The sequence below is a fragment of the Trichechus manatus genome, unplaced genomic scaffold (genome assembly GCF_000243295.1).
Source record: "Trichechus manatus latirostris isolate Lorelei unplaced genomic scaffold, TriManLat1.0 scaffold00037, whole genome shotgun sequence".
NCBI lineage: Eukaryota > Metazoa > Chordata > Mammalia > Sirenia > Trichechidae > Trichechus > Trichechus manatus.
The window spans coordinates 15,328,202-15,339,696 of record NW_004443973.1 but is presented as its reverse complement, the minus strand read 5'-3'; the positions used below and the strand labels follow the sequence as shown (position 1 = coordinate 15,339,696).

General features: G+C 38.9%; 1 protein-coding gene across 3 annotated transcripts in view; it reads right to left on the bottom strand.

Annotated features, from left to right (window-relative positions):
* The window catches only part of ABCB11 (ATP binding cassette subfamily B member 11), a 103,107-nt gene that overhangs the window by 22,864 nt on the left and 68,748 nt on the right, over positions 1-11,495 (bottom strand). For all 3 annotated transcript variants that reach the window (XM_004375546.2, XM_004375544.1, XM_004375545.1), the window contains one exon: positions 4,919-5,083. In XM_004375546.2, the coding sequence (XP_004375603.1) occupies positions 4,919-5,083 (165 nt within the window). The remainder of the gene's footprint in view (positions 1-4,918; positions 5,084-11,495) is intronic.

Here is an 11,495-nt window from a genome sequence, read left to right as displayed (position 1 = left end):
GGGACAGGAAAGCTGGTAATAGGAAACCCAAGTTTGAGAAGGGACAGTGATGACATGTCATGGGGTTGTTAACCATTGTCATAAAACAATATGTGTACTAACTGTTTAATGAGAAACTATTTGTTCTGTAAACCTTCATCTAAAGCACAATAAAAAATAAAAATTCCAAAAAAAAAAAAAAAAAAAGAAACTAAAGTCAAAGCCTCAAGTCATTTGTCCAAGTTTATTTAGCTAGTTAGTGGTAATTATTGGATAAGGAAATTCCTATTTTTCAGATTCTGGTGCAGTGGTTTTCTTCTGGGCATGCTCTCTTGGCTCTTGGTATTATCCACCTTCTCAAAGTTAAAAAATATTTGGCTAATGTTAAAACTCATACAACTGTCCGGTTCAAGATTTGACATGTATCCATAATCTTTTTTTCATAAAATTCAGCTTCATAGCTTTTTGTATATTCTCGTTGTCAAAATGCAACCCAAAGAATTCCATGAGACTTGGAATCTCACGTAGTTTCCTGCATGGAAGGCAAGAATTCTGCTACTGAACTGCCACTGTCCCCTAAACAAACTTATCGTTACAAAAATGGCAAAGGTATATGCTCAGGCTACAGCTAGGTTGCTTTGTTCCTAGATTAGCTGTAGTCTGAGTATCCATCTTTGCCACTTTTATACGAGTAAGTTTGTTTAGGGAACAGTGTGTTTCGGTGGTAGAATTCTCGCCTTTCTTGCCGGAAACCCAGGTTTGATTGCCAGCCAAAGTACCTCAGTTGCACAGCCACCACCCATCTGTGCAATTGAGATGTCAGTGGAGGCTTGCATGTTGCTATGATGCTAAACAAGTTTCAGTGGTGCTTCCAGACTAAGACAGGCTGGGAAGAAAGGCCTAGCAACCTACTTCTGAAAATCAGCCGATGAAAACCCTATGAAGCACAATCGTCTGAACTGCAACTGATCATGGACATGGCATAGGATGAGGCAGCATTTCGTTCCATTGTGCATGGGGTCACCATGAGTTGGGGACCAACTTGACAGCTGCTAACAAGCTTAAGGATAATACTAATGTTTATAAACTCTTGTTATGGTACCAGATGCTGAATGAGTGCTTAACCAATGTTATCTTAAATTAGAATTTGCTTAATTAGGGTCATCAAAACAACCCAATGAGGTCCATTTTATTATCCCGTATTACAGATGAGGAAACTAAGTCTCATCAAGGGTAAGTCACTTGCCCAGTTGCTTACAGCTAGTACAGAGCAAAGATCTACTTTAAATCCAGGGCTGGCTGACTTTTAAGCCCATGTTTTTTCTCGGCATGCTACATCTAAATTGTTGTGCTTGGAATACTTGGCACATTTTCCAAATCAAATAGATCCAGAGAAAGTGAATCAGATAAATTATGCCTCGCGTGTATATTGAGACTTAGCTACATTAGCAACCAGGCTAATGTGTCCAGTCATTGACTGGGTACATGTTCTACACTCTGGTCTCAATAAAACAAATGGGAAAATCATGCCCTTTAGGTATGTTGGAATGAAAATAGTGCAATTAAAAACAAGCTAGTATGTGGATGATGATTATACCCTACCAGATGAAAATATCATGAATCTACTGATGAATATGTGATAATTATGCTAAGAGACAAACAGAAACAATCTTCTTTATCAAAGAGGAAAAATCGTAAAGTTTGTTTAGCATCATTCTGTCTGAAAATACAGCCCTGTGGGAACTTCAGTGATGAGCAGACTTTGAATGTCACTAAGTAGTTCACTGCTCCTCTAGTCCTGCAATTAAGCCTGTCCTAGGACTTCTGGTTGTGATCTGAAGAATCACAGAGAATATTCTTACCACCAATAACCAAGCGAGCTCTAGGAGGGTTACAGGCTGAATCATTCCGTCTTCTCTGTAGGTTTTCTGCCTTGACCATTTCATAGACTTCTAGAGCTGGAAGGTATCTTAGAGGTCATCTATGCCAATCATTTTATAGTTGAGGAAACTGCAGCCCAGGGAAGTGACGTCACTTGACCCCTGGGCACACAAAGAAGGGGTCTCCTGACAGGGAATCCAGGACTCTTTCTACAGCAGCTCGCATGCAGGGTTTGGGTGAAGTTGGGTGATTATATTCTTTACTCTGCTTTTATAAAGTTGACATCCTGGATTTATTTTAAAAAGAAAACATGCAAGACTCCTGCAGAGGAGACAATCAACAAATATTCTTAGGTCTTTACAGCTTCAACCTGGTCGCCTACACCTTCTATATTAACATCATTGGCCACTGAAATGCATTTCCAGAGCCTCTTCCCCCTAGAATGTCAGTTTGATAAGAGCAGGGAGGGGCCTTGATTTTCTTGTTGCTCACTCTTTCCCCAAAATCAGAAACAGCTTCTGGCAAATAATAAGCAATTGATAAATATCTGCTGGATGATGAGTGAATTTTTCTGTTTGATGTCTGTCTCCCTTATGGGCTGGGAACTGCATTAGGACAGGAGAAACCACTGGCACTGCACTCCTGAGTCCCTAGCATGGTGGCTGCCACATAGGAGACAATCAACAAGGATCTGCTGAGTGAATAAAAGAACACTTCTATTTTATTTAGATATTGTACTTACTGGGACATTAATGAGGAGCCCTGGTGGTGCGGTAGTTAAGAGCTACGGCTGCTAACCAAAAGGTCTGCAGTTCGAATTCACCAGCCGCTCCTTGGAAACCCTATGAGGCTGTTCTACTCTGTCCTGTAGGGTTGCTAGGCGTCAGAATTGACTCAATGGCAATGGGTAGAACATTAATGAACATAAAATAATTATTTAAAAGATGCTCAGCACAAAGGGTTTGTGGCACCACATAACCAGAAATTCAATTAACCAGAGTTGAAGGTACCTGTGTTTCCAATAAGGAGCCCTGGTGGCGCAGTGATTAAAGCACTCAACTGCTAATCGAAAGTCGGCAGTTCAAACCTGCCAGCTATTCCATGGGAGAAAGACGTGACAGTCTGCTTCCATAAAGATTTACAGCCTTGAAAACCCTATGGGGCACTTCTACTCTGTCCTATAGGTCGCTATGAGTCGGAATCAACTCGATGGCAGTGGGTTTGGGTGTTTCCAATTTCCTACCTCCTGAGCTGAGCATGATTTTCCTTACTTACTATAGGAGGGCGGTGTGAAAATTAAAGCCCTAGCTGGGGCCCTCCCTACACAATTGACTTGATTTAGTTTGGATTATCCAGGTCTTTCTGTATAACTCATGCTTGTGGGGACACTTTTCCTATCAGGACCTCTACCAGAGAGACGGCAGGAGAGAGAGAAGTAGAGGGAAAAATGCAAAAGGAGGACTTAATCATTTAGTAAGCTCTGACAGTGCGATGTGCTGGCAAATACTTTAGGTAGGGCTTCAGAAAACCCAAGTGGTTTGTGATTGGCCGCTAACCTAAAAATTGTTGGTTTGAACCTACCCAGCGTCTCCACTGAAGAAAGTCCTGATGAACTGCTTCCGTAAAGATTACAGCCGAGAAAACCATATGGAGCAGTTCTACTCCATCACACGTGGACAAGTTAAGTAAAGTTCTCTAGGTTCTAGGTTTGCTTCCTTGCTGACCTCACAAGTTGTGTGTGTATGTGTGAATTTCAACTAAGAAAGCATGATAGCATTTTTATAACTAATATTGCAATTATAAGATTCTATTAGAACTTATAATATGGTCAGACTGCCTGGATTTGAATCCCAGCTCCACCACTTGCTAACTGCGTGATCTTGAGGAATCTCTGAAGTTCTTGGTGTTTTGGTTTGCTCCTTCATAAAATGAGAATAATAAGAATACCTACCTCAAATGATTATTAGGACATTTAAATGATCTATTATGGCAACCGGCAACAACAACAACAACATTATATGTGAAGTGCTTATATAAAACCAAACCAAACCAAACCCATTGCCATGGAGTGGGTTCCAACTCATAGCGACTCTATAGGACAGAGTAGAACTGCCCCATAGGGTTTCCAAGGAGCAGCTGGTGGATTCGAACTGCAGACCTTTTGGTTAGCAGCCATAGCTCTTAACCACTGTGCCACCAGGACTCCAAAGTACATATATAGTGCCTAATAAATGTTTGCTGTTATTATTATTATTACCGTATAGCAGTAAAATCAGAGACTATCAAAACTTCTGTTGTTGTTATTGGATGCCGTCGAGTCGATTTTCGACTCATAGCTACCTCATGTGACAGGACAGAACTGCCTCATAAGGTTTTCTAGGCCGTAATGTTTACAGGAGCAGACGCTTGAGTCTCTCCTGCAGAGCTACTGGGTGGGTTCAAACTGCCAATCTTTCGATTAGCAGCCGAGGACTTAACCATTGTGCCACCAGGGCTCGAATCAAAACTCCTAGTAAGTGAATGATTGAAATGAGCCTATTCTTTATCCATGCCTTATTTTACTTCTCTCTTCTTTTCCCTCTTCCCCACCACCTCCCCATTTCAATCATGCAGTCAGTAAGAGAGGGAAGAATTATACATCACGCACTGACACCAGCTATTATAAGGCAAACTTTGTACTTTAGCTGCTCAGTGAGATCAAAATGGTCCTAAAATCATTTTCTGTTATTCAACACAACTGCTTTGCATTCTGATTTAGTTTGCATATAGGTAAATTGCCCCTTCTGGCCCTAAATGTACAGTCATAGTATCATTTTCTTACAGGCATGATGACTCTGAGTGTCCTGCCAGCCCAAATGACAGTGCTCAGCCTTGCCTTCTTAATCATCTGTGTGATAGAGGCTCGAGGAACTTTTAATCTTTTAGAAATGAGAAAGAAAGAGCTAACAAAAAAGAGTGAACATTAAAACAAAAAGTTGTCTTATCACAAATGGCAACATCCACTGATAGAAAAACAAAAGGAATAAGGAGAATAAAGCTAGCCCAGATGCTTGCTTACCCCAAGAATTTCGCTGAATAAGAAGGCGTAGAGGGGTGTGACTGCCCCGTTGAAAGATGCACCCACAGACCCTACCAGCATGTAGGGCCACTCCGGAGCATTCAATTTCAGAATCCTCCTGACCGGGGCGGGTTCAGCGTCCTCTTCCTCAAGAATGTCTGTGTCCTTGAGGGAAAAGAGGGTTATATTAATCATCCAAGTGTGTTCCCAGATGTTTTGCACATACTCTTTTATTAGACAGCAGATCTTCTAGACAGCAGATCTTCTGGCATTTGCAGATTTAAGAGCCGTGATTTGATTGGTTATGAGTGACCTTGAAAATCTATGAGACGCAGTGATTTCTTATTCACAAGGATTGGTTTTGAATTGGATGTGGACTGAGCAGAGAGGACTGACTACTTATCTGAAGGTGAGTTTGTAGTTCTCATTTCACAGTCACATATGTAATTAACTTTCAGGGAGTAATGAATATGCTAGATCTTTGGGAAAAATAATCCCCAATTAAAAATAAAAAAATAGAACTGAAGCCACTCCGGAAGTCTAGCCAAAGATTAGACAGGCCTATAAAACAAACAATAACACACGTGGAGAATGTCTTTCTTAGTTCAATCAAGTATATAAGACCAAATGGGCAACACTTGCCCAAAAGCAAAGACGAGAAGGCAGGAAGGGACAGGAAAGCTGGATGAATGGACACAGGGAACCCAGGATGTAAAGGGAAAGGGGGAGAGTTGTTGACACATTGCGGGGCTTGCAACCAATGTCACTAAACAACTTGTGTATAAGTTTTTGAATGAGAAACTAATTTGTTCTGTAAACTTTCACCTAAAGCACAGTTTTAAAAAATGGATACAAATGAATAAATAAATAAATAACTGTGCCATAATGGTATTTACACATATGAGGATTTGTAAAATTTTTCAAGATGTGTCCTTCAAAAGTGTCAAGGCTCTATAATCTAGTAACTGGCTAAAGATCTAAGTCAGGCCAGTATATCTGAAACGAGGCTAAATTATTTAAAAATTTATAATGTGATGTCAACAGTTATCATTTCCACATTTTCAGTAAGACTTTCCTTAATTAGTACCCAGAAGTAAATGATAATCTACTTGGATTTCTAAATTCACATTTTCTTAACAAGGAGTAAAAATCAGTCAATATTTTCCTATTCTGACCTCTTTAATTGTCATTAAAATGTCAGAAGCTAGCAAATTTTTATCCTCTCAAAGGCAAATATTACATACTGAAACCTATCATTTTTACCATCATTTTTCTCTTTGCTATAGATATTAATTGGTGCTTGGTCTTCAGATCCATTTATTCAATAATTTGTTAAATTTATTACCCACTTTGTTTGAGAAAGGATTTTAGGTGGCTTATATAGATTTCTATTGAAGTTTTTTGCTTGTTCTGTTAAAATATATATGTGTGTATATATATATATATATATATATACTATAGCAAATTAACTACAAAACTATTAGTGCTCTCTTTCATAAAAAATTTGCCCTATAGGCAGCTGAGGCAACAGCAAGGAACTTCAAATACTTTCCTTTTGCTTACACAGTCAAAGATCACATTACCAATTCTAATAAAAACCTGTGTTGTGTCCATTTCATCATAGTTTCAAGCCAAATAGAATGAAGGAAGGCTGCTCAGACTGGTGATGAATTTATTATTGCCTCCATTTGAAGTTCTCTCTTGGCCTGCCCTCCACATTTACACTTTGTCATTAATTACTACTCACTCATGCAGCCAATCTTTCTGTTCAATTATTTCATCTCTGACAGCTTGCTCACTCCAAGCAATCGATGCTAGAGAGGAAGAAGTATGCCTAGGAAGGCGTAACTGGAACAGGCATAGAAAGAATGAGCTTCTAGTCTGGGCCCCAAACTGCTATCAGTGGAATGTATAACCAAACAATTTAGCTCTCTGAGCTTTAGTTACCTCATCCTCAAAATGAGGGAACTGGACTAGGTTGCTCTGGGGAGACATTTCTCTATGCATCGCTCACATTTCTGTGTGTCTTGTGAGCAGAGGCATTGACTGCCTTTGTTCTGACTATTTTTTCAAGGATGTTTGTACAGCAAACAGTCCTGGAAGACAGAGATAGTGTCTTCCTCTTAAGAAAAGGGCAGATGTGCTTACTGCCTATTTTAAAAGATTGGGGTTCCTCAAACTCAGGACTACTCTCGTGTAATACACTTCACTTCATTTGCTGGTATCATCTGACTGTCTTTGCATCACCTTGTGAGAATGGGAGGTTGGGTTAGGGAACTAGTGAATTTCTTGTATTCTGGCTACTGTTATTGTCGTGACTGGTAAAGTCTTTTGTTTCTGACCCAGGGCTCTTGTGTATTCTGCCAACATCCATAAAATTGTGCCAAGCTAACTTCTCAGTTTGAAAGTAGAGCAAAATATCAGATCCTTCACAATTCTAGACAGTTGTTGATGTCCAGACCAGGCTGATGATCAGACTTATGGGGGAGATAATTAAAATACATATTTTGGGTCCTATCACCAGAAATTATGATTTAGTAGGTATAAGTTTGAATCTGTGTTTTAAAAAATACTCCTTAAGTAATATTGGTGAACAAAGCCCAGTTTCTGAGACCCTTAGAGCATGTCCAAGATGCCTTCCATTGCTAAATGTCTAAGATGCTATAATTGTATGTTTTCAACTTGCCAACTGTGCTGTACTATTTAGGGGTACACTGAGAAACTTGTAAAAATGCATTAGCACTCACTTAATTCTGCCTGCTTCCTAGTGATATTAACCAACAGTTGTTGTCAAGTCTATTCCAACTCAGTAAGCTCATGTGTGTAAGAGTAAACAATGTGCTAGGGACTCCCAAGTAATATTAAACTTCCTCATTAATGGAAACACTGCCCCAAGGTTGGTCCACCTACAGCGTGACATGATGAAAATTTCCCTGTTATTCTGATCTGACAGTATCCCTAACCTTAAACAATAACATTTAAGACATTTGAAAGCAATATGAAGTAATTTTTGTCCAGCAGTTCTCATTCCAAGATAAACTGATAAGAAGCAAAATCAATTAATCTAAATAGCTTTCTTTTGTCCCCCTACCATAGAAGTTTGATGTTAAAGGAAACTGTTCTTTAACCCCCTGAAAAATATTCAACAGTCAAACCTTAATGATGCAAACACTAGAAAATCTGTCCCTGAATAATTGATACACGATTGAATTTTATTTTTACAGCAACAAGTAAAAAAAATTGGCATAATGGCACTTACGAAAATACCTCATGGGGGTAGGGCATGTCAGCAAACAAACGTAGAAGGTGCACGTTATTTTCATAAAAATACATTACATCATTACATAACTGCCAAACCACTGACAGTCATGGCCCAGCCAAGTTGACACGTAACCTTAACCATCACAGCCAGCATTACTCTTGCCTTGCACTTTAGCGTTCATTACTGCCAGACGCACATCATTAATGTGCAAAATAGGTAGTAGATTTTTACTATTGTCGTAAATGCAAAATGTTAGATAACAAGAGAGTCGGTACGTGAGGAGTAGGTGTATACTGGCAGCAACTCCACAGCAGGGAGAGGGACAGTAGCTCTCATTTATCTTTATATCTCTAACATACTACTGGCCACAGAATAGCTGTGCAGTCAATGTTTAGTGGATGAAAGAATGAATGAAGCTTTTATGCCCAGAGTGCCTATGTGCAAAAACATGTATTTAAAAAATATTGACTGTTCACCTACTGTAAGGATTCTGTTTTGCCCAGTTTCTTTCCTTAAGCCTCCTTGTATAGGCCAGGTGAAAATTTAACTTCCTGCTTCAATGCTATGTCCTGCTGACTACTCTTTGTTGCACTAGTTCTGCACTCCTACCCTAGTGGTCTCCTGCCTTGATAATGCTTTTTAAGATTTCTTGATTAGAAATAGTAAATATGACAAAGGAGCAGAGACTCTCCAAATGAGCAAATGCTGCTAGTCATTTTCATGAGTCCTGTCTCTGTCCTATCTCTTAATCAATGGCTAAACCCTAGATGATAATTGGCTGTGATGAAATTACAGATATCTAATATTTGACCCTGACTTGATCTGGTATGCACTCTGCCCTGTTTTCTAGTTTCACTGAAAGAGATACTTAGATATCAGAGACTGGGAGAGCCTCTAGCCTACAGGCTTCCCCTTATCCTGAACTTAATTTTGTCAGAATTAATTTTGACCCCATTTATGGTAACAAAGAGCATGGCTTAGAGAGCAAGGAGAAATGGGCTATAGCCTTAGCTCTGTCACCAGGTAACTATGAGACCTTCGGTGAGTCACCCCACTTAAAAGTTTGGAAGCACAGGCTCCTTATGAAAACATCTCAATTTTCAGAATCAATACTATAAGAGATCACAAGGTGGAGATAACTCCTTTATGTAAGTATACCTTTTTACATTGTAACATAAGATAGAACATCTCCCAATTTGCAAAAGGTAAGATCAGGGTTTCTCCCTCAAAATGAGAAAAAGAAAGGATTTGCCAATGCTTGGGCTTGCAGAATTTAGTTAAGTATTAAAATAAAATACCAAACTGAGCAACATTTACTCATACAATGTTACTTGGAATGAGAAATTCCTAAGTCAAATTTTATTAACTTTGATTCCATTATTTCCTTTTTAAAAATAATTATTTAAATCTAAAGGACTATATTATAATCATTGTGCAAATTAGGAATATTAAGATAAGCATAAGATCTTTCCGTCTTTGGGCTTTAGCAAAAACACATTGGCTTCCCTGTCATGTTTTTCCCCATTTCTTCCTTTCCATCTCCATTACCTAGAGAGAATACAAAGTGACAGAGCTTTAAAACTGCAATGGTTTACATTTAATTGAGTTTAATTATTCCATTTTTAAATTGTAATGCTGATGAGTAGAATATTATGTGAAATGTTTCATCTCTCTAAAACTAATTCCTATATTTCATTTAGGTTTCCTTTTATTTAAATAAAGAGCCCCCCTGCAAGAAACCCAAAGGGATCTACATAAATGGAAAAACATACCATGCTCATGGATAGGTAGACTCAATATTATGAAAATGACAATTCTACCCAAAGCAATTTACAAATACAATGCAATCCCAATCCAAATACCAACAACGTTCTTCAAAGAGATGGAAAAACTAATCATTAACTTTATATGGAAAAGGAAGAAGCCCCAAATAAGTAAAGCACTACTGAAGAAGAAGAAGAAAGTAGGAGGACTCACACTACCTGACCTCAGAACCTACTATACAGCTACGGTAGTCAGAACAGCCTAGTACTGGTACAACAACAGATACCTTGACCAATGGAACAGAATTGAGAACCCAGATGTAAATCCATCCACCTATGGTCACCTGATCTTCGACAAAGGCCCAAAGTCCATCAAATAGGGAAAAGACAGTCTTTTTAACAACTGGTGCTGGCAAAACTGGATATCTATCTGCAAAAAAATGAAACAGGACCCATACCACACACCGTACACAAAAATTAATTCAAAATTGATCAAAGACCTAAATATAAAGCCCAAAACTATAAAGTTCTTTGAAGAAAAAACAGGACCAATGCTAGAGGCCCTAATACATGGCATCAACAAGATACAAACTATAACCATCAACACACAAACTCCAGAAGATAAGCTAGATAACTGGGATCTTCTAAAAATCAAACACCTGTGCTCTTCAAAAGACTTCAGTGAAAGAGTAAAAAGAGAACCTACAGACTGGGAAAAAATTTTTGGGCATTACAAGTCAGACAAAGGTCTAATCTCTATAATCTACAAGAAAATCCAACACCGCCACAACAAAAAGACAAATAATCCTATTAAAAAACGGACAAAAAAATGAACAGACACCTCACCAAAGAAGACATTCAAGTGGCCAACAGACACATGAGGAAATGCTCACAATCACTAGCCATTAGAGAAATGCAAATGAAAACCACAGCGAGATACCATCTCACCCCGGCACTACTGGCACGAATCAAAAACACTGGAAATAACAAACGTTGGAGAGGCAGATGCCCATCAATAGATGAATGGATAAATAAACTATGATACATACACACAATGGAGTACTATGCAACGAGAAAGAACAACAAGGAATCTGTGAAGCATCTCATAACATGGATGAAACTGGAGGACATTATGCTGAGTGAAATGTCAGTCACAAAAGGACAAATATTGTATGAGACCTCTACTGTAAAAACTCATAAAAAAGTTCATACACAAAAAGTAACAATCTTTGTTGGTTACGAGGGATGGGAGGGGTTGGGGAGAAATACTAAATAGACAATAGATAAGTGGTAACTTTGGTGAAGGGTAAGACAGTACACAATACTGGGGAAGCCAGCACAACTTGTATAAGAAAAAGTCATGGAAGCGCCATAGACACATCCAAACCCCCTGAAAGACTGAATTGTGGGCAGAGGGCTGTGGGGACCATGGTCTTGGGGAACAGCTAGCTCAATTGGCATAACACAGTTTATAAAGAAAATGTTCTACATTCTACCTTGGTGAGTAGCGTTTGGGGTCTTAAAAGCCTGTGAGCAGCCATCTAAGATACTC